Below are 23,164 nucleotides of genomic sequence, written 5' to 3' on the forward strand. Positions count from 1 at the left end.
GTCTGTCTGAAGATAGCAGACACTGAACACAGCCTGAACTGCTGAACTTTTAGGCCAGAGCACTGGCTTAACAGACTACTGAATATTAACTTCTGCACCCAGAGAAGTGGAGAACCTAATTTAAATGAGCATAGGATGTATGAAGCAGGGAGGGGTCGTGTGAAGGGGGACATGTAGCAAGGGTTTTGGGAAAGACTAAATCCTGAGTACCTGAGCCAGTGGGGAAAGGGAGAGGGAAATTTGTGCCCAGAAATGTAGGATGAAAGGGGAGCTGTGCCTTGAGCAATGAGAGAGACCCCACAGGGAGTTGTCCTGTGGCCTCTCCCTTTATTCAAAGGAAGTTTTACAAGAGTCCTCTGTCTCTGTTATGAACTTCTAGATGGGAATAAATTTTTCTTGCATACTGCACAGCCAGGGAGCACAGCTGCTCCTGTCTGCAGTCTCTGGGTCACAGCAAATAGGACAACACTGAATCAGAAATGGTCTGAAGAAGGACACTGGTGGGGAAATAACATTCTCACAAGGGTAACAGCACCAGCAGCAGCCAAAGACAGATAAACCAGACTGTGAGTGACATCAGAACTGCTCTGCAGGAGAGGACAAAGAGTTCATTGCTTCTGAAGGCATCCCGTGGTCATTTTCCTCAGAGCATCCTTGAGATCCTGGTTCCTGAGGCTGTAGATGAGAGGGTTGACTGCTGGAGGCACCACTGAGTACAGAACTGCAAGCACCAGATCCAGGGATGGGAAGGAGACAGAAGAGGGTTTAAGATGAGCAAGAATTAAAGTGGTGAGAAACAGAGAGACCACAGCCAGGTGAGGGAGGCAGGTGGCAAAGGCTTTGTGGCGTCCCTGCTGAGAGGGGATCCTCAGCACTGCCCTGAAGATCTGCACATAGGACACCACAATGAACACAAAATAGACACAGTATAAACAGGCACTGAGCACGAGGAGCCAAAGTTCCCTGAGGTAGGATGTGGAGCAGGAGAGCTTGAGGATCTGGGGGATTTCACAGAAGAACTGGTCCACAGCATTGCCCTGGCAGAGGGGCAAGGAAAATGTATTGGCTGTGTGCAGCAGAGCATGGAGAAAGCCACAGACCCAGGCAGCTGCTGCCAGGTGAAGACAAACTCTGCTGCCCAGGAGGGTCTCATAGTGCAGGGGTCTGCAGATGGCAACGTAGCGATCGTAGGACATGACTGTGAGGAGAAAATATTCTGCTGACATTAGGAATATGAAAAAGAAGAGCTGAAGAACACATCCTGCATAAGAGATGTCCCTGGTGTCCCTCAGGGAATTGGCCATGGACTTGGGCACAGTGGTGGAGATGGCACCCAGGTCAAGGAGGGCGAGGTTGAGGAGGAAGAAGTACATGGGGGTGTGGAGGTGGTGGTGCCAGGCTATGGTGGTGATGATGAGGCCATTGCCCAGCAGGGCAGCCAGGTAGATGGCCAGGAAGAGGCAGAAGTGCAGGAGCTGCAGCTGCCTTGTGCCTGGGAATGGCAGGAGGAGGAAGTGGGTGATGGAGCTGCTGTTGGACATTTGTGTCCTTTGTGCACAGTGCAGTAGCCAAAAGGCAAAGGCAGTCACAAGTCAATGGAGCACAACCAAAGCCATTTCTCAGCCCCTGATACAGAGACTTAAGTTTTCTTTTTGAGGAGACCTCCCTCCAGCTCTGTTGCTGGACTCTTTTGTGCTGGCTGAGCATGCAGGGAAGAGCAGAGACTCTTCCTGCTTCCTGCTGCTCAGTCAGTCCTGCTCTGCAGCAGGGGAATGGTGGAGGCAGCAGCAAGCTCTGGTGTCCACTTTCAGATGGAAGAGTCCCAAAGCAGAAAGGCTTCTCAGCATCTCCCAGTGCTAAGGAGAGAGGGTAGAAAAAGGCAGTTCCTGAATGTTTTAGGCTTTTTCACTGCAGCTGCCCACATCTCACCCCCAGAGTGGTCATGGCTGTAACAAGTTCTCACACACAGCCTTTCTGCTGCCCTCAGGGGGAACAGAGAGAGCAGAAGCCTGCAAAGCAAGACACTGCCTGTGGCTCAGAGCAGAGTAAGGGGAGCTGCTCTGGCCCTGCTGCTGCTTCCCCACTTCTCTGGGCTTGTGCCCTGCTGAGCTGGAGGTGATCACACTCCCATGTCCCCCTGAAAAGCCACCAGACCCTGCTGAGAGCAGAGGGGTCCACCACAGACCACTCAGTGTCTCAGCCTCTCTCAAGGTCTCAGCACCACACTTCCAGCCCAGCACACTCAGGGCTCATTGCAACACCCAATGGCATTTCCTCTGCCTGTGCTGGAGCTCTGGCTGCAGAGAAGGTGCTTCACACCTTGGAGCCCACGACCCTGAGGCTTTTCGGGGGGGAAGAGGAGGCCAAGGTCTGTGCTCAGAGGCAGGTTCTGGCCTGGAGCGGACCAGATGGTGATGTCTGAATGCTCCCTCCCACAACATTGTTGGGTTCAGTTTCCTCCCCTGATCAAATCCCTGCTGCCTGGAGGTTCTCACTCTGGCAGGAGTGTGCTGGGTGATGGATTTGCCCTGCTCACAGAGACCAGCCCAGCCCCTCTGCACTCACCTACAGAAACCTGCCTGTTTGCAGGGCACTGGCTGGAGGCATCCTGATGAGTGCAGCCAGGGTGCTGCTGGTGCTGTCCACAGGCAGAGGCTGAAGGCTCTTTAGGAGTCTCCCAGCAGACCTCCTGACCACTCCAAGATACACCTCTCCAGTTTCAAGGACTTGTTCCAACTTGAATGGTTCTTTGCTACCTCTCTTTCCCTCCCCACTTTCCCTTATACTCAGAACAGGAAACTGCAAACACAGACTCAGGAACTCTCCTCTCTTTAGAGCACGCCCTGCTTGGACTTTGTCCTTGAAACATCTCTTTGGAACTTCCCTGGTGCTGAGCTGCAGCTGTGAGCAGCTCTAACCCACACAGCAGCCTCTCCAGAGCAGAAGGACCCTACCCTACCCTGCCCTGCTCTGCACTGCCAGGGGTGGCTCCTGCCACCCACAGTTTCTCCCCACAGCCAGCATCAGCTGTGGCTGTGCCAGCTTCAGTGGATGCCTCTTGGAACTGCATCTGAACCACCCTGCACCCACAGCCTCACAGTGTCAGTGACTGCACTGACTTCTCCAGTGAGCTCCCAGTCATGCTTTCAGTCCTGACCACCTCGAAGCTCTCTCTGCCTCCTTCATTGCCCTGAGATCCTCTGGCAGTGTCCTCAGCCCTGCTGTGCTGTGCAGAGGAGCTGCTCCTGGCCAGAGCTGTCTCCTGCAGCGCTGCCTTCTTGCCAGCAGCTCCCTCCAGTCCAGGAGCCTGGCCCAGCTCAGCAGCTCAGGACCAGTCCAAAGCATTTAAAGGAGCCCTCTGGTGGCTTTGCTGCCAAGTCCATGAACGTCAGAGACTGAGAAGCTGATGAAACCTCTCCAGAAGTCAAAGTCAGATTCAAACTCTGAAGTTTCTTCTACTGCTAATAGGTCCCAGTGAAGCATACTTGGAAAGGGTCCCCAGGGTCTGGTCAGAACAGGAGACAGTGGATGCAAGTGCAGAATCGCTGGAGGCACTGAAGCAACTCCAGGCTCTGGTGAGAGCAGAGAACTGAGGCAGTGCTGACAGGTCAGGACAAGCAACTCAAGGTGCCTCTGCTGCTGAGGAAACCTGGAGGGGTTTCCTTGATCCAAAGGGCCAAGCCCTGACCCCCAGCCCCTGGCAAGACAGATCCTGTCCCTCACCTGTGGCTCAGGGCACTTCTGGGGGCAGTGGGGAGTGAGGATGAACAGTGACCAGGGTAGGACCTTGTCAGGTTTTGCTGTGGTTTGCTTGCAAAGAGACAACTCCTGCTGAAAAGGAATGAAATGTACCTTTAAAATACTTTTTATCAGATGCTTTGGGCAATAAAAACCTCTCCAATTAGCTGCAGAAACCTTGGCAATAATTAGAGGTTCAGCAGAATTTAATGAGCCCCATGGAGTATTTGGGGCTGATTACATCATCCTTAGGTACTGCCAGGAGACTCTGCCAAGGTACTGCCAAGAAGCTTCTCAAGAAGTCCAAGTCAGAAGCAAACTCGAAAGTACCTTGAAGCACTGATTGGCCTCACTGAGGCTTGTTACTGACAAAGGCTCCCCAGGGACTCGTTAGAGCAGCTTGTTAGAGGCCAGGATTGCAGGGAGACAAAGGCAAAGTACAAGGGAGAAAAGCTTGCTTTTGTTCTAGGAAGCAGAAAGGCCAAACCCTGACCACTGCCCTTGCAATAGAACCACCTCAAAGCCTCAAAGCCAAGTTCCTCCTCACAGGCCTTGGTGGCAGAGGCAACTGCCAGATCCAAGGGCACAAAGAACTTGGTCCTGTTGAGCCTCTCAGCCTTGCCAGAGCCCTTGGCCATCCCTACTGCAGCCTGTCCTACAATGTCCCATGCCTGCAGCTCTTTCCCTTCAGTCTGCTGACACCAATCTTGCTTCTCCTCCCAGCTCTCCCCCTGCCATTTCCATCCCTTTCCTGAGCTGTCTCAGCTCTCCCTGCCATTTGCTAATATCTCTGAATGGCCTCATGCATAGCAGCTCTGCCCTTTGAGGGATATTTCTTTGGCCTCATCTCCACTCTGAATCTTCCAAGATGCACTTTGTGGAGGTTTTGGTCTCTTCCCACTCCCCAGAAGAGCTCCATCCTCTTTGAAACCACCCTTCAGCCATGTGCACACTGCTGTGTCAGTGCCCTGAGCCTCCATTCCACAGGCTGAAGCAGCCCCTGTCCCTCAGCCTCCCCACAGAGATGTCAGCTCCCATCCTGGCAGATCTCCTCTGCAGCCTCCCCAGTTCCTCCCTTCTCCATCACACTGCAGAACCCCACTCTTAGACACCAAGCATCCAGATGTGGCCACAGCAGTACTGAGTCCATGGGAAGGACAACTTCTGTGTCTGGGTGTCCTCACTCCTCCTGCCACAGGCCAGCTGCAGTTCGCCTTCTTCACTGAGTTCAGGGTTTCCTCCATCCAAGGGCATTTGGAATGCCTCCTTCCAGATGCCGTGGTGCCTTTCTGGCTGGGCCTGGAAAACACTAGAACCTCCAGCTCCAAAGGTCAGGCAGACAGTTTGTAGTGGGATTGGGCCTAGCCTGTCAGGGAGTGGGTAAGGGGATATAGGTTGTACTGGGAGGAGATACAGATGAGTGGTTGGAGGGCTTCAGGTGGTGTAGCCTTTCCTGGGAGTGGACACAATCTGTGCTGGGAAGGAGTCCTGTTATGGTTGGACTTAATGATCTCTGAGGTCTTTTTCAACCTGGGTGACTCTGTGTAGTGAAAGGTGACAACATCTCCTGCCCAGCTGATGGAATGAGAAACTCAAGAGTCTCCAAAAAGCAACAGAAAGAAGGGAAAACAACCTCAGGAAAGTCTTGCTCAGTATTGCTCTATGAAATGCAGACAGGCCTTAGGTCTGGTCCTTAGAATGGGAGCTTAGGAGAAGACAGAGGCTTAGGGCCTGCTCTTGAAGGTGACATTTGCCCCAGCTCTTCCCAGAAAGGTCCTTGCTGTCCCCTGTTCTGCTCCCTGAAGCAGACCAGCACTCACACATGCCCTGCACTCTAACAGCCATGCAAACAAAGGGGAACAAGCTCAGGGTTATTGCTCCAACCAACTGCTTGAGACTGAAGCCCAAGGCAGGAATCCACAACCACAGCCAGGCCCAGAGCTCTGAGAAGCCCCAGGTGGTGTCTTCCTTTTGCACTTCATGCAGAATCTGCTTGGTTCCCATATCTCATTGATCATAGAATGGGCTGGGCAGGAAGGGACCTCCAAAGGTTATCTTGTCCAACCTTCCCAGGGACATCCTCAACTTGATCAGGTTGCCCAGAGCCCTGTCAAGCCTCACCTTCAATATCTCCCATAGGACCCCAACCCCCTCTCTGGGCAACCTGTTCTGGTATTCCACTACCCTCATGGTGCAGAACTTGTGCTGGATCCTCCTTCCTGCACAATCCTGCTTTGTTCCCATCTCTCACCCATGTCTATGGATGTCCTTCCTCTCTGATCCATGGAAACACAACAGCTTGTGCTCAGTCCTGTGACCACTCCTCCTTCTGAGGCAAAGACCATGCCTGGAGCCATTCCCTAATGAGCAGCTATTTCTGCAACCTGTTTCACTCCTCCCTGGGAAGCTGATCCTGCACCTGCAGTCCTATTCCAGAGGACTGGGAGAGCAGAGATCTTCACCATGGCCTTTTCTGCTTCACTTTCTCCTGAGCAAGGCAGAAAGCATCAGGCAAAGCTGTGCCAAGCAGAGGCCCTTTCCTTTGCAGCATTGTTTCATTTGTGCCATTTCACATCTCCTTGGACCCAACTTGGAGTCTCTCACTGATCAGCCACAGTTGTATTTGGGAGCACTGCCCCAGGGGGACAGATTCCTGACCAGCTGAAGGGTAATCTTTCCCTGCCATTACTGCCACATCTCCAAGACTTTTCCTTTCCTCCTGGTGCTGCCCACACTGTGTGTTTGTTCCTTATTATGGGGTGGCGACAGCCTGGATGGATGCACACCCTGAGTGTTTTTCCCACAGAGGTTCCTTGACTTCAGGCAGTCAATGTTTGCTAATCAGTTAGGTTGCATCTCTGGACACATTTGGAATCTCTCTTCTTTGGATCAGGAGCTGCCAGAAGGAGCTGCTGAGTTGGCATGGCAGCTGTGTCAGAGAAGCAGCCTGTGCCAGGATCAGCTGCCCCTCACAGTGAATGGTGCTTATGACAAGGATGGTGCCCCAAATATTACCAGAACATACTTCTGTGTGTGACTCAAACCCCCTTTGTCCCCCCTCCCTTCTGGAGTTGGGGCGGGGGGGACAGGACCTTGGCACCACTGAGTCCAGGACAACAATCTGCCTGGGCATGTTTCCACCCCTGTGGCAAACAAGGCCCAGGCTACATGTTTGTTTGCCCTGTTTATGGCATGTGCTTATGCTCATTTGGCAAAGTATCAGCTGATTGGTTAATTATTGTGTTAGCAGTGGATGCTGACTGGAGCAGAATTCTTTGGGGCAAATGGTAAATAGGAGTTGTTTGGTAAACAAGTGCCCCCCACGCTGGTGTCCGTGCCTATGCCTGCGTGCGTCTCTGTGCCACTACGGTCCGCCTCGCCCGGGACTTGAAGCAGCTCCAGAAGGCCTCGCTGCACATTGCCACTGTTGCCCGGCTGGGGGCAGTGCCGTGGAGCGTGGGGTCAACTGCCGCATGAGCCATCGCCACGGGAGGAAACCATGGCAGCCCCTGTGCACCACCGGTCCTGAAGCGCTACAGCCCCCACAGCGGGGAACCTTTGCCAGGTGCTGCGCTTCGTGGAGCCAGCGGCAAAAGCCTCTGAAGCTTCCCCTGGGAGGCTCCAGGACCTTTGTGCTCTGGGAGAAGCAGCAACCCCGCGGCACAGCCACACGGTCGGCACCGTTCTCTAGTTCCTCATGAGGGCACAGCCGTGCCGCGCTGTCAGGACTCTAAACACATCACCAAGGAAAGATTTCATGAGGTTCTCAGCTCGTGAGGAAGCCAAACCTTTGCTTTATAGAATTTGGGTTCAGGTAGTGCTGAAACTGTCCTGGGTTGAGGGTTTGCCGGTCACCGACCAACCCCTCCCCCACTGCTTCTCCAATCAGTTTCAACTCTAAATTCTAGAACTCATTTGGTTCCTCTGAAGTGCCCAGGCAGAAACATTCTGCAGAGGTGGTTCCACCAACCCAATACTGCTGCCTGTGAATGGAAACTAAATCCCCTGCTGCATAGTTTGTATATCAATAGACTACCAATATAGCTATTCATTGATATCCTTGCTGCTCATTCCCCAGGGCACATCTGCAACACTCCTGTAGGGAAAAAGAAACCTACAAGGAAAGCAGCTGATCCTGCAAAGGACCAGGAGGGATCAGGGTCCCCATGGGAACAAGAGAAAGAGCCAGGGATGCTGGCTTGGTTCTTATCTCTGGCTTTGGAAGATGACCAAGGACAAAGAGTGGATGAAACAAGCAGCAGGCCCCAGCAAGGCAAAGGAAATCTCTGCTCCTCTGTCCAGGCCTGTGTTTCAGCTGTGAAGGAACTGTCCCAGGAGTTCCATCAGCTCCAGAAGAAGCTTTTATTCCCCACCTGTACAGTCCTGTGTTTCAGCCATGAGGAGCAGCTGCTCCTCTGTCCAAGGGAGAGAATCAAGAAGGCACACAGCACAGCACACCCTCTGCTTTACTTGTGTGACCATGGGGAGGACGTGAGGAAGTGGAAGGGAAAACCCAATCCAGTCCTGGCTGCAGGAGTCTGTGACTTACAAGGGAATTGTCCCCCCAGAGATGCTGCCTCAGTTTCCAGTGGGAAATGGCCTAAGAAGAGCAGGGAAGTTGAAACTGCTTCTGGTCCTCCTGAAGGGACTCCCAAAGCATCTTCACGAGATGCAAGGGACCCAAGGCAGAATTAGAGGTGCTCTGCCTCCAACCAGATGGAAGGGAGAGACAAATTGGTTTGTTGGACTGTACAGAACCAATGGTCTGGCAAGTTGAAGCCATGAGAGGATAAAGCTTTAGTAGATACAGGTGCCCAGAGTGCTCTGACACCATCAAACCATGAGGGGTGGAACCCATCTGTGTTTCTGGTGTGACAGGAGGATCCCCACACCTGGATGTGTTGGAAGCTGAGTACTGGGATGCAAGCCATAGTTTGCTTTCCCTTGGAGGCATGGAAGGAGTCACTGGACTCGATTGCCCCAGAGGTGGAAACACAGCCCCAGCATTTGCAGCATTTGGACTGGGCATGGACTGATCCAGACTGTGCTGGAGCAGAGTGGAGCTGCAGAGCACCTGCAGTGAGCAGCCCTCTGTGTACTGCAAAGCGACCTCCTGTGGAGTGAGAATGGACAGTGCCTGAGGTGTGCTGCTGATTGCTGCTGGGCATGGTGCAGGTGGCACAGAATGAGGGCTTAGGAATATCAAAGATTAAGCTGGAAATTTGCTGCCATTACTCCACACCATCCTGCCTCATGTCACCTTCACAGGGACAGTGCTGGCTGGAGCAAAGTACTACACGGCCTGTTGTTCAGAGGGCAACATGAGAGGCTTCCTGTTCTAGTTGCTGCTGTTGGGTTCTGGCTCTCAGGTGCTGCCTCTTTGCTGAGGGGGAGGGCTGCAGGGGTTTAACTTCTGGCTGCTGCTGCTGACTGCTGTGCTTCTTTCTGCAAACAGCCTCAGGTCAGTGTGCATTATGGGATCTCCTTTGGATTCAGATCTGTTGATGTCTCAAGTCCTTATCTCAGACCAGAGGGGTTTTTGATTTGTGTGTGTTATTTTTCCCTCACTTCTGTTTTGGGTGAGAACAGGCAGCTTAACCTCTTCAACCTGTTCCAGCCCCAGAGTGGAAAGCCAACAGAAGCTTTCTGAGTTCTTCCAAAGATCTCCATGAGCTTCCCCCTACACCCTTCAAAGATCCCAAAAGACAGTCCTAGGACCATCCAAATCCCAAACACCTAAGATCACCTGAAAGCCCCTGAAGAATGCCTCTGAGATGCCCCTCAAGACTCCTCTGAGAACCTCATTGTCCCCTTCCTGAACTGGGCACACAGTTCCACCCCATCCCTTGGCAGCAAATGCCCCCAAAATTAAGTCATTGAGGCAGGGATATCTGAAATAAAAGCAAACAGACAGGATTTGGGTAACTTTTGGGTTTTATTGAGACAATTGGTCAATGGACAGAGGATTTCTTACCCCAGGGAGACACAAAGCATTGGGGAAGAACCAGACAGACCGTGGAAAAGCCCTGCCCATCTCCACTGGGTGCTCCAGGTATGCCGACTCAGCACTGTAATTGTTCTCATTAGCAATAATTGGTGTTCAGATGGGCAGGAGGTGTTTGTTGCTGCTGGTGTCCCCAGTCCCTGGGAAGGGCAAAGGAAAAAGGGATGACTTTGGTGCTGGAAATGCCCTCTCAGAGGGCTCATGATTACACAACAGATTCTAGTTGGACTTATGCCTCCCCTCTAGTGCAAGATGCTCTCTGGTGTGGGTGCAGCGGTGCTTGTTAAGGTTGCCCTTCTGGGTGAAGCTCTTACCGCAATCAGCACAGGTGAACGGCTTCTCACCAGTGTGGGTGCGGCGGTGAGCAATGACAGTCTTCCTGTGGCTGAAGCTCTTGCCACAGTCAGCACAGGTGTAAGGTTTCTCACCGGTGTGGGTGCGGTGGTGTGCAATGAGAGTGCTCCTATGTCGGAAGGCCTGGCCACACTGAGAACAGCTGAAAGACTTCTCGCCAGTGTGCACACCACGGTGCTCTGTGAGGTCTCCCTTCTTACTGAAGCTCTTGCCGCAGTCGGCACAGCTGTAAGACTTCTCACCGCTGTGGATGAGTCGGTGCTGGATGAATACAGCGCTCGTGGTGAAGCTCTTGCCGCACTCAGCACAGGGGAACAGATGCTCTCCAGAGTGGATGCGGCGATGGATGGTGAGAGTGGAGCTCTGTTTGAAGCTTTTGCCGCAGTCCCTGCAGGTGAAGGCCTTCTCACTGGTGTGGCTGAGGCGGTGTTGCATAAGATGAGCGATCTGCCTGAACCGCTTGCCACAGCTGTCACAAGAGAAGGGCCTCTCTCCAGTGTGGGTGAGGCAGTGCCGGGTGAGATGATAGCCCCGGGTGAAGCTCTGACCGCAGTCAGCACAGGTGAAAGGTTTCTCTCCGGTGTGGGTGCGGCGGTGCTGGATGAGAAGAGAGTTCCAGAGGTCTCCCCAGAGCCTTCTCTTCTCCTTTGCAGGCTGATCACCCCCAGCTCCCTCAGCCTGTCCTGGTAGCAGAGCTGCTCCAAGCCCCTGATCATTTTTGTGTCCCTCCTCTGGGCCTTCTCCATGAGGTCCATGTCCTTCCTTTGCTGAGGGCTCCAGAGCTGGCTGCAGTGCTGCAGGTGAATGAACTAAGCTAGATGACACTTTGTGGTGTCCCTCTGGACTCTGCTGTCCCTTCTGGAGTTCTCTACTCTCTGGTTTAAGACATCCCAGTGCTTTCCACCCACCACAGGGATTCTCCTCCATGCTCTCATCCAGTGGTTTCTGTTGGGCCCTGCTGGCTCTGTAGATCAGCCCTGGGGACTTGCTGTGGCCCTGTGGACTCTGAGAGGGCAGCAAGTGAGTGGAGATGGAGTACTGGATGGAGAGATGGAGGGTGAAGGCTGCAGGGGGTGGGAGGGCTTAGTTCAGCAGCTGTGTGACTCTGCTTGGCTCCTACTTCCAATGGTGCTGGCAGCAGCTGACCCCAGAAGCTCAAAGCCCCAAACCCTGCCTGGCTCAGGACAGTCCCCTGACCCCTCCTGACATGCAGCACAGCCCAAGCAGGCACTCAGGGCTCCTAGCCACACAGCCCAGCCATCCCCCATGGCAGGAGTCACCTGTGGTCTCACTCCCTCTCTGCCCCCCTTGCTCTCATCACTTGCTGCATGAGGTAGCTGCAGGGTCCCTCCCCAGCCCTCATCTGTAACCCCCCCTTGGCTTGGTGCTGTTCTTTCAGCCCTCCAGCTGATCCCAGCCTTTAGTTTCAGGCCTCTTCCATTATTGTGCTGCTGCTTCCAGCCCAGTTCCTTAGATGCTTCCTCAGCCACAGCATTTCCCACTCCACCCTTCCAGCTGCAGTGGTAGTGGAGGTGGGGGACACAGGACCATGGGACAGTCAAGGCAGTCAAGGATGGGCTGGGAATGAGGGAAGGGCCTGGGAGTGGTCACGTAGGAATTAGGCCTTGTCCCCCCAAAAAGGGGATAGGATGCAGGGCCCAGGTGGCAAATGTGTGTGCAGGGAATGGCAGAATCTGGCAGCATTTGAGGAGGTGAAAGGAGTGAATTGTGCTGCAGCTCTGCCTGTGTCAGCTGGGAGATGAACAGCAGCCCATGGGCACTGTGCCCTCCCATCCAACCTCATTTTTCTCTTGGGGATGTGGAGTGGCAGCTCCAGGGAACTGCAAAGAGCAAGCTGAGAGAAATGGTCAGGGAGAGAAGGAAGCCAAACTCTTTCCAGTGAGTCTCTTTGGGCTGCAGGTGTGTGAAGGGTGCTGGAGGTGTGAGGTTTGGGCAGGAGCCAGAGACTCCTCCAGCATCTCAATGAGGGCTGAAGAGGTTTAGCAAGAAACTGAGCAAGTCACTTCCCCCTTTGATGCACCTTCAGAAAGCATGAAGCTCCCTTTGTGTGTGTCCTGAGGGCTGCTGTGATCTTCTCTTGGGGAGTGGGCAGCAGAGAGGTGTGTGCAGTGCCGAGCTGAGCACAGAGTGTGTGTGGTGGCGACAGGGCCAGGGAGGAGAGCTGGGACCAGAGCAAGATCTGCTGTCAAAGGCAGCTGCAGGCAGCAGAGGCCTGGGCAGGCAGTGGGAGGAAGCTTTAGGCAAGGCCTTGGAGAGGCTGTGTGGAGGCAGCTGTGTTGTGGTGCTGGCCTGCAGCTGTGTGCTGGGGGCTGTGTGCTGGGCAAGGAGCTGAGTCTGTACTTGCTGAGGCCTCCCTTCTTGAGCAGCCCTGACTGTGTGCTGTGGCTGTGCTGCTGGGCTTTGGAGCTGCCCCCAGCAAGGCTGAGCTATGCTGCCTGGTCCTGGGCAGTGCTGAGCCATCCCTTGCAGGTCAGTGCTCTCCCCTGAGCCCTTTGCTTCTCTCTGTCAGGGGCTGAGTCCTCTCTGCATCATCCCTGCCCCTGTGTGCTGTGGAAGAGCAGAGTTTGCAGATCTGTCCCTTGGAGCAGCCCAACAGGTAAGAAACCCAGAGTGGGTTAACAGCCCGATCCTAGGCCCCCAGGGCAGCTCTTAGCCTCCACCACCTCCTCCTGTGCAGCATATTTCACTTCTCTATAGGAGCTCTGAGGCACATCAGGTGTTGTGGGAGCTGAGGAATGCTCCAGGCTGCTGGGGGTGAGTTGTGAGGAGGAGGTGATGTTTGGGCTTGGGGTGTGGATGGTGGTGGGAGAAGGTTGGAGGTGGTTTGGTCGTCCTTGGTCAGTGCTGCTGCCTCCATTGTCTGAGCCAGGGGAGATCAAAGGACAGGGCCTGGGCCAGGAACAACCCTGCCAATGCCACCAGGCTCGAGGAGAGTAGGACAAGACCACTTGTAAGTCCCAGGGTACCTCAGGGCACTGATCACAGGAACCTGGGTTCTCAGCACAGGTATTAGAGGTCTGTGCCCACACTGTGGCAGAAACTGAAGGTTGGAGGTCCCCTCTGCATTGTCTCCTCCAGATGGGTGTTGGGAGTCAGGGACTGTCATGATCCAGGCAAGATCTGAGGGTTTGAGGTCCTGGGCTCAGGTGCTTCCATCTTCCCTATTGCAGAGCTGTGACCCCTTCCTGCCACAGTATGGCCTCACAGAAGAACCCAGACAAGAGCTGGGAGGAGAAGCAGCACCCAGAGATCAAGTTGGAGCAGCCAATGTGCAGTCCCAAAGTAGAGGAGGATGAGGAGGAAAAAGAGGACAAGATGGAGGATGATGCTGAGAATGACAGCTATGAAGAAGAGGATAATGATGATGATGAAGTTGACCAGGATGAGCAGGAGGAATGTATGGAGGAGGCTGAAGCCAGAGCAGGTCCCTCAGTGCCACACAAGCAGCTGAATCAGTGCCCTGAGTGTGGGCAGAGCTTCCCAGCTGGCTCTGAGTCACTGAAGCACCACTGCCTCCACCCTGGCACCCGGCCTTTTTTCTGTGGGGACTGTGGCAAGAGGTTCAAACGGAGCTGTGATCTCACCCGGCACCGCCTCACCCACATTAGAGGGAAGGCTTTCACCTGTGCTGACTGCGGCCACAGCTTCACTCAGCGCTCTCATCTCACACGACACTGCCTCACCCACACTGGGGAGAAGGCCTTCTCCTGTGACATCTGTGGCAAGAGATTCAGCCAGAGCTTTCATCTAAGCCAGCACCAGTTCACTCACAGCAGTGAAAAGTCATTTAACTGTAGGGACTGTGGCAAGAGCTTCAAAACTCGCTCCAGTCTCACCATCCACCGACGCATCCACACTGGAGAGAAGCTGTTCCCCTGTGCTGAGTGTGGCAAGAGCTTCACCACGAGCACCAAACTCATCCGACACCAACTATCCATAGCGGCGACAAACCCTACAGCTGTGCCGACTGCGGCCAGAGCTTCACCTACAGTTACGGATTAGCCCAGCACCATCGTGTGCACACTGGTGAGAAGGCCTTCATCTGCAATGCTTGTGGCAAGAGCTTTACTCACATGTCTAACCTCAGGGAGCACCAGAGTGTGCACAGTACTGGGAAGTCCTTCACCTGCAGGGACTGCAATAAAACCTTCAAAACCAGCCGCAGTCTCACCATCCACCGCCGCATCCACACTGGAGAAAAGTTGTTCCCCTGTGCTGAGTGTGGCAAGAACTTTACTACGAGCACCATGTATATCCAGCACCAACTCATCCACAGTGGTGACAAACCCTACAGCTGTCCAGACTGCGGAAAGAGCTTTGCCTGCAGCTCTAACCTCACTCAGCACCTCCGCACCCACACTGGTGAGAGGCCATATAGCTGTCCTGACTGTGGCAAGAACTTCACTCACAAGTCTTCCCTCATCTGGCACCGCAATGTGCACAGTAGTGAGCAGTCTTTCACCTGCAGAGACTGTGGCAAGAGCTTCAAAAACAGCCCCACTCTCACCATCCACCGCCGTATCCACACTGGAGAGAATCTGTTCCCTTGTGCTGAGTGCGGCAAGAACTTCACCAACAGCACGAAATTTCTCCAGCACCAACTCATCCACAGCGGTGAAAAACCGTACAGCTGTGCGGACTGTGGCAAGAGATTTAGATCCATTTCCAACCTTACCCAGCACCATCCTGTGCACATTTGTGAGAAGCCTTTCACCTGTGCCGACTGTGGCAAGAGATTCACTCGGAAGGGACAACTCACCCAGCACCGTCTTGTGCACACAGGCGAGAAGCCTTTCACCTGTGCTGACTGCGGAAAGAGATTCACCCAGAAGAGATACCTGAACCGGCACCATCGTGTGCACACTAGAGGGACACCTCACCAATCACTGCTGCAGCCACACCAGTGAGCAGGCCACAGTGCAGAGGAGGTGCAAATAGATCTACCCTGGGTCGATTGGCATAATCCTAACCTGCCTGAGAGACATTCCAGCAGATTGAACCAAAATATCTTCTTTTTCCTCTGCATTTTCCAGAGGCTGGGGGATCGGCAGGAACAAACACCTCCTGCCCTTCTGAACACCAATTAGTGCTGATGAGAACAATTACAGAGCTGAGTCAGCACAGATGGAGCTGACATTAGAGCTGAGCCGAGCTTTGACAGGGTTTGTCTGGTTCTTCCCCAATTTCTATCTCCCTGGGATAAAAAGCCCTCTGTCTGTTGCCCAGTTGTGTTGATACAAGGCCAAAGTTACCCAAATCTTGTCTGTTTGCTTTTATTTCAGACATTCCTGCCCACAATGCCTAGATGCTGAGGGCATTTGCTCCCTAGGAATGGGGCTGAAGCTGTGTTCAGGGAGGTAAAAGTGAGGTTCTCAGAAGAGTCTTGAGAGTGTCTTGCTGGGAGTGTTCTTAGGGAAATCTCAGAGTGGTTTTTTTATTTGTCAAGGGATGTTAGGTGTTTTGGGGGACCTGGAGAGTTGAAGGATTGATTTTCAGAGTCATTGGAGGGTGTAGAGGGGATGGTAGGGATGTCTTTGGAAGCCCTTGGAAAGCTTCTGTCAGTTTTCTACTACAGGGCTCTGGTTCTTTCCAGCAGGCCTGGGGCTTCCAAAAGCCTTCTCCCTAGCTCAGCAGTGTTCCTGATGCATTCCTGCTGACCTGGGGCTTCCCTCAGCCTTTCCACCCACTGTCACTGCAGGTGGGACTGGAAAACTCTCAAACTGTGAGAGCAACTTGGGGGTGTGGAGCTGCCCTACTGCAGGAAGCCTTTAGGGCTGGTGAGCCAGCGCTGGATGCCAGGTGGTGCTGATCCCTTGCTTTAGAATTCCCTGCTTCTCCTCCTTTCCTATCCTGCAGCTGCTGTTCTGCAAACCATGGCAACTTCTGGGCCGTGTGTAGAGCCTCTGATTCTTTGCTGACCAACTCCAAGCTGCAAAGTTGTTTTCCTGTGTGAGCCAAGAACAACATCCTGCATGAGCCAGAGGTGCTGGCACCTTTGATTGGAGCATGCTTTAGTTTGTACACAGGGCTGGGTTCTATTGGTGCTATGAATCCCTTGCTTTAGAATTCCCTGCTTCTTCTCACTTTTCCCTTGGTACTCAGAAGCAAAGATAAGTTTAAAGTCTGTTTGACAACGGCTCCTTGGTTCCATCTTGGTTTTATTTGGGGGGATCCTTGAAGGAACATTCTAATAAAACCACACTGTTGGTTGACCTTTCTCACATTCTTTGCATCCATAGAAGCAAGCAAGTTAAAATTAACTATATAGCAAAAGCAATCAATGAAATCAACAATCCAATTTTGATAAGAGATTGTGTCTACCCTGGTAACAACACATCCCATCAAAGTCTTCACACCCATGTCCATGGACAAGGATCAAGGAATCTATAGCTTCCCTCTTCTGTCCCACAGCATCTGACAGACTGATGGTCAGTAGCTAAACCACTGAATGCTGCCAGCATGAGATTGCTTTGTTTTGCCAACCAGCAACTCACTTGGTTGGACTATAATATGATAATTGAAGACATTTATGATAGCATCTGAGGGTCCTTTTATACCTGCACAAAAATGGGTGATGTAACACATCAAAGATACAAAGCCCAGAGCTGCACCAATTAGCTCATTCTAACACAACTGGCATAAAATATGGGTAAAGAGAACAAGCCTTGCAGCTACACTACAATAGCAAGCATGCATTGCTTCCCACTTATCTTACCAGGTCAAGGCACAAACAGGACAGTTGCCTCTTTCAGACAGTCACCAGAAAGGTTTCATCCCACAGTTTTGAACTTACAAGCACAACTCTTTCAGTTTAGGAAGAATGTTGACTTGCTGGAGTGTGTCCAGAGAAGGGCAACGAAGTTGGTGAGGGGCTTGGAACACAAGCCCTGTGAGGAGAGGCTGAGGGAGCTGGGATTGCTTAGCCTGAAGAAGGGGAGGCCCAGGGGAGACCTTCTTGCTGTCTACAACTACCTGAAGGGAGGTTATAGACAGGTGGGGGCTGGTCTCTTGTCCCAGAACAAGAGGACACAGTCTCAGGCTGTGCCAGGGGAGGTTTAGGCTGGAGGTTAGGAAGAAGTTTTACACAGAGAGAGTGATTGCCCATTGGAATGTGCTGCCCAAGGAAGTGGTGGAGTCACCATCGCTAGAGGTGTTCAGGAGACTTGACAGGGTGCTTGGTGCCATGGTTTAGTTGGTTGGGTGGTGTTGGATGATAGGTTGGACGCGATGATCTTCAAGCTCTCTTCTAACCTGGTCTATTCTATTCTATTCTATTCTATTCTATTCTATTCTATTCTATTCTATTCTATTCTATTCTATTCTATTCTATTCTATTTTCTTCTTTGTTTCCTGCCTGATCTCTCAAAGGAGAACCTATATTTTGCCAGTTTAAGTTCTTACATTTCCCTTTTCTTATTAATAAAGAAGATTAACCATACCAGTTCTGCCCTGAACACACTGTGCACAGGGATTTAGATACAGACCTACAAACACAGCAAACCCAATCTTCAGCATTGTCTTTTACAATCTGCTTCAAGGGCATGAATGTCACACCTTTGCCTTTTCCTAAGATGGCCAAACATCATAGAAGTGTGTACTGTCAGCAAGGTCCTCCCTTGACCCAAGAGGGTAGGGCTGGCCAGGCTCTATCTCCACAGATAAGGAAAATACCTGTGGGCAGACAGCAAGAGTGAGAAGGCCTCTTTGTTGGGTGGGAGAGGACATCCTGGATGTTCATAGTTCTGCTCAGTGTAAAATTAAACACAACACAATAATCCATTTTCACTCTGCCTACCACACTGCTCTCCTGATGCTCTGTTTTGCTAAGGAAAGGTATTGAGTCCTATTGTTCCTACTCCTGGGGTTTTTTTCTTTCCTTTCCAATTTCTCCCAAGTAAAGCCTCCAACATCTTTATATCCTCAATAAAGTTTATTAAACCACACTAAAAACCACATATAAAATGAAAATTTGAGAACATCACATGCTTTAACTTTCCTTTCTTGTGACATAAAGCCTGAGCTGCCCCTTTTCTGTTTTTTTATAACCTAAAATGAAAATGTCTTTTGTGCTATGATCCATTTTGACCTTCACCCAGTAGCACTGACATGGTATTGTGCTTATTCCTTAGGGAACATAGCTTAGCACAATCACTAAAGATTTATAAGCACTCATTCTTGCCTATATTTTGACATTCTTACCTAGACCCAACACAAGATGTTTCCAGGTGAAGACTTTTCTTACATTACACAGTTGACTTATGTTTCTAATGCAGTGTTGCCACACTCTGATTGGTTACATTTCTACTGCCATGCACTTAAGCAAAGCATACAATAAGTCAATCTAGCAAAAAAGCTTCTGAACATATCCAGCCCAATCCTGCCTGGGCTTTCTTTTCAGTTCCTGATAAGGTATACACCCCTGGACTCAAGACAAAACATAGCTGTCCCAAAGCTATCTGAAAACAACCCTTCTCCTACACCACCACTGCTTATCAGATGGAGGCTTTGGTGGAAACATTTGCTGCTGCTGTTCATGCATGAAAACCTTGTTTCAGATGTGGGCAGCTGGGACATTAGAAGAAAACTTGTCCACAAAAAGGTAGCAGCAATAATGGGTGTGGGAGCCTGTTCCTCTCTGGCCCCTGTGCACAATATGGTATGAATGAAACCTCACTAAAGATGGCTGCTTTGGGTTTAATAACCCAAGATAACCTCCTCCCCCGAGAAATAATTTGGGAAACAGGAAGCAGAGGGCCATGGGACCCTGCACACAGACACAAGTGCCTCCCCATGGCACCTTTCAGGCCTGTGGAGTCAATTGCAACCAAGAACCAGCGGCAGTGCCGGAGTGGATGTCACCACAGACATTTCACTCACCATAACACATGAAAAGGTGCATAAAGGCTCATGGACCTTTGGGAAGGGAAGGGAAGTGAAGGGAGGAGAGGAGAGGAGAGGAGAGGAGAGGAGAGGAGAGGAGAGGAGAGGAGAGGAGAGGAGAGGAGAGGAGAGGAGAGGAGAGGAGAGGAGAGGAGAGGAGAGGAGAGGAGAGGAGAGGAGAGGAGAGGAGAGGAGAGGAGAGGAGAGGAGAGGAGAGGAGAGGAGAGGAGAGGAGAGGAGAGGAGAGGAGAGGAGAGGAGAGGAGAGGAGAGGAGAGGAGAGGAGAGGAGAGGAGAGGAGAGGAGAGGAGAGGAGAGGAGAGGAGAGGAGAGGAGAGGAGAGGAGAGGAGAGGAGAGGAGAGGAGAGGAGAGGAGAGGAGAGGAGAGGGGAGGGGAGGGGAGGGGAGGGGAGGGGAGGGGAGGGGAGGGGAGGGGAGGGGAGGGGAGGGGAGGAGGAGAGAAGAGGCCTTCAAGATCATTGCGTCCAATCTATCATCCAACACCACCTAATCAACTAAACCATGCAACCAAGCACCACATCAAGTCTCCTCCTAAACACCTCCAGTGATGGTGACTCCACCAGCTCCCTGGGCAGCACATTCCAATGGGCAATCACTCTCTCTATGAGGAATTTCTTCCTAACATCCAGTCTAAAGCTCCCCTGGCACAGTTTGAGACTGTGTCCTTTTGTTCTGGGACAAGAGACCAGCCCCCATCAGTCTACAACCTCCCTTCAGGTAGTTGTAGACAGCAAGAAGGTCTCCCCTGAGCCTCCCCTTCTTCAGGCTAAGCAACCCGAGCTCCCTCAGCCTCTCCTCATAGGGCTTGTGTTCCCAACCCCTCACCAACTTTGTTGCCCTTCTCTGGACATAGGACATGGGCTAATTGCCTTACTGTTAGGAAGATCTAGCACTACCTTACAAGGACTTTTTGTGCTCCCAGGGGTGATAGATTCTGATTGCCAAGGACAAATCTCTGCCATGGTGTGGATGCTGTTCCCTCCAGCAACTATCCCTGCAGGGAGTCGAATCACCCAGTTAGTGCCTCTTACCACACAGGTCCTGGCAGCTGAAGCCCAGGAAAGGGGAATGTGAGGTTTCAGTTCCACAGGGAAGCCTGAAGGCTTTTGGGCACAGACTATTTCCACTGTTCCACCAACAATGATGTGTATCCTCAGAGTGAACAGCCTAAAGAGGTAACAATTAAGGGGATGATTGATACAGGTGTGGATGTTAACATCATATCCTCCACGCATTGGCCTTTGTCCTGGCCAACAATGTCCACAGCAGCTGCTGTGGCAGGAGCTGGTGGCACAACCAGTCCACAAAGTGTGCTCCCTGTCCAGGTAGTCAGCCCTGAGGGGCAAGTGGCTGCTGTTCATCCTCACATAGCTGTGGTGCCTCTGAATCCACGGGGCTGAGACATCTTAAGTATGTGAGGGGTGAATATCACTACCAATACCCAGGATTTTTAGTAGGGGCCACTGTGACTGAGGGCACATGTAGGCCTATTATCCCATTATGGTGGCTAACACTGACCCTTGTGTGGATGGACCAGTGGCCCCTACCCAATGAAAATCACAGAGCCATCAAAGAACTGGTAAAGAAACAGCTGCATCAAGCCCATTTAGAACCATCTCAGAGCCTGTGGAATACTCTGGCCTTGTATTTAAGAAAAAAATCAGGGAAGTGGAGGCTGCTTCAGGACTTGAGACAAGTGAATAATGCACTGGAAAGTATGGGTTCTTCACAGCCTGGAATGCCCTCACCAGCAATGATGCCTGAGAAATGGAATAGCTGTATTATTGATTTGAAGGATTGTTTCTTTATCATCCCACTGAATCCTGATGATGCTCCAGTATTTGCCTTCACAGTCCCTGTGACTAATAATAGCTAACCCAGTCAGTGGACTGTGTTGCCTCAAGACATGAAAAACAGCCCCACAGTTTCTCAATGGTACGTAGCACAGGCATCATCATATGTCAGAGCACAATATCACACCATGTAGTGCTACCACTATATGGATGCTGTGCTAATTGCTACACAGACAGAGGACAAGCTGAGTGCACTTGTGCCTGATGTGACAGAAGTCTTGAGGAAATATGGGTTAGAAATTGCCCCAGAGAAGGTGCATCACCAAGCACCTTGGAAATATTTGGGACTAAAAATCTTAGATCAAGCAATTGAGCCACAAATGATACAAGTTCAGCAATCTGTGACCAACCTTAATGATTTGCAGAAATTACTTGGAGTCATAAACTGGATAAGACCCTTGCTAGGTCTTAGCATGACCCTGCTAGCTCCCTTATTTGACTTACTGAAGGGAGACCCTGATCTTTTGTCTTCTTGATACCTGACTGCAAAAGCACAACCTGCACTGAAGCAAGCGGAGCTCACCATTGCCATGGGAACAAGCCCATCCCAGGACAAACTGGTTCCCTGTTGGTTTGGAACTGGAGGTTCTGGTGTGTCCCAGCTCCAGGCAGAGAGGCACCACAGGGTCTGCAGGAGTCATTCCAAATACCCTGGGATGCAGCAAACCCTGCACAGAGTGAAGAAGGCCAACTGCAGCTGGGTTGCAGCAGTAGGAGTGTGGCCACCCAGACACAGACATTGTCCTCCCCTGGACTCAGCACGGTTGTAGACACATCTGGATGCTTGGTGTCTGGATGTTGCATTCTCCAGACTAAAAGAGCATAGGAGGAACTGGGGAGGCTGAGAGGAGATCTGACAGGATGGGGATTGACATCTCTGTGGAGAGGCTGAGGGACCTGGGCTGCTTCAGCCTGCTGAATGGAGGCACAGGGCACTGCCAAAGCAGTGTGCACATGGCTGAAGGGTGGTTTCAGAGAGGATGGAGCTCTTCTGGGGTGTGGGAAGAGACCAAAACCTTCACAAAGTGCATCTTGGAAAGTTCAGAGTGGAGATGAGGCCAAAGAAATGTCCCTCAAAGGGCAGAGCTGCTATGCATGAGGCCATCCAGAGGTGTCAGGAAATGGCAGGGAGATCTGAGACAGCTCAGGGACGGGATGGAAATGGCAGGGGGAGAGCTGGGAGGGGAAGCAAGATTGGTGTCAGCAGACTGAAGGGAAAGAGCTGCAGGCATGGGATGGTGTAGGACAGGCTGCAGCAGGGATGGCCAAGGGCTCTGGCAAGGCTCAGAGGCCCAACAGGACCAAGGTCTTTCTCCCCTTGGCTCTGGCAGTTGCCTCTGCCACCAAGGCCTGTGAGGAGAAACTTGGCTTTGAGGCTTTGAGGTTCTTCTATTCCAAGGGCAGTGGTCAGGGCTTGGCCTTTCTGCTTCCTAGAACAAAGGCAAGTTTTTCTGCCCTGTACTTTGCCTTTGTCTCCCTGTAATCCTGGCTTCTAACAAGCTGCTCTAACGAGTCCCTGGGGAGCCTTTGTCAGTAACAAGCCTCAGTGAGGCCAGTCAGTGCTTCAAGGTACTTTGGAGTTTTCTTCTGCCTTGGACTTCTTGAGAGGCTTCTTGGCAGTACCTTGGCAGAGTCTCCTGGCAGTGCCTAAGGATGATGTAATCAGCCCCAAATACTCCATGGGGCTCATTAAATACTGCTGAACCTCTAATTATTGCCAAGGTTTCTGCAGCTAATTGGAGAGGATTTTATTGCACAAAGCATCTGATAAAAAGTATTTTTAAAGGTACATTTCATTCCTTTTCAGCAGGAGTTGTCTCTTTGCAAGCAAACTACAGCAAAACCTGACAAGGTCCTACCCTGGTCACTGCTCATCCTCACTCCCCACTTCCCCCAGCAGAGCCCTGAGCCACAGGTGAGGGACAGGATGTGCCTTGCCAGGGGCTGGGGGTCAAGGCTTGGCCCTTTGGATCAATGAAACCCCCCCAGGTTCCCTCAGCAGCAGAGGCACCTTGAGTTGCTTGTCCTGACCTGTCAGCACTGCCTCAGTTTGCTGCTCTCACCAGAGTCTGGAGTTGCTTTAGTGCCTCCAGTGATGCTTCCCTTGCATCCACTGTCTCCTGTTCTGACCAGACCCTGGGGACCCTTTCCAAGTATGCTTCACTGGGACCTATTAGCAGTAGAAGAAACTTCAGAGTTTGAATCTGACTTTGACTTCTTGAGAGGTTTCATCAGCTTCTCAGTCTCTGATGTTCATGGACTTGGCACCAAAGCCACCAGAGGGCTCCTTTAAA

General features: G+C 51.9%; 2 protein-coding genes and 1 pseudogene across 2 annotated transcripts in view; 1 reads left to right on the plus strand and 2 right to left on the minus strand.

Annotated features, from left to right (window-relative positions):
• Positions 1-23,164, minus strand: part of LOC137457128 (zinc finger protein 850-like) — a 386,697-nt gene that overhangs the window by 31,300 nt on the left and 332,233 nt on the right. Inside the window, 1 exon segment of the mRNA XM_068168928.1 lies at positions 10,006-10,708. Coding sequence (XP_068025029.1) covers positions 10,006-10,708 — 703 coding nt within the window.
• Positions 609-1,541, minus strand: LOC137457139 (olfactory receptor 14A16-like). Its single transcript, XM_068168937.1, has one exon. The coding sequence runs from the start codon at positions 1,539-1,541 to the stop codon at positions 609-611; it is 933 nt and encodes a 310-aa protein (XP_068025038.1).
• LOC137457115 (zinc finger protein 135-like) lies at positions 13,385-15,259 on the plus strand (annotated as a pseudogene).

This window comes from Melanerpes formicivorus, unplaced genomic scaffold (assembly GCF_026170545.1).
Source record: "Melanerpes formicivorus ecotype bairdi unplaced genomic scaffold, bMelFor1.0.p_v2 SCAF_160, whole genome shotgun sequence".
NCBI lineage: Eukaryota > Metazoa > Chordata > Aves > Piciformes > Picidae > Melanerpes > Melanerpes formicivorus.

Excerpts from the sequence above, each read along its gene's own strand:
- LOC137457139 (XM_068168937.1), bottom strand. The coding sequence starts at position 1,541 with ATGTCCAACAGCAGCTCCATCACCCACTTCCTCCTCCTGCCATTCCCA.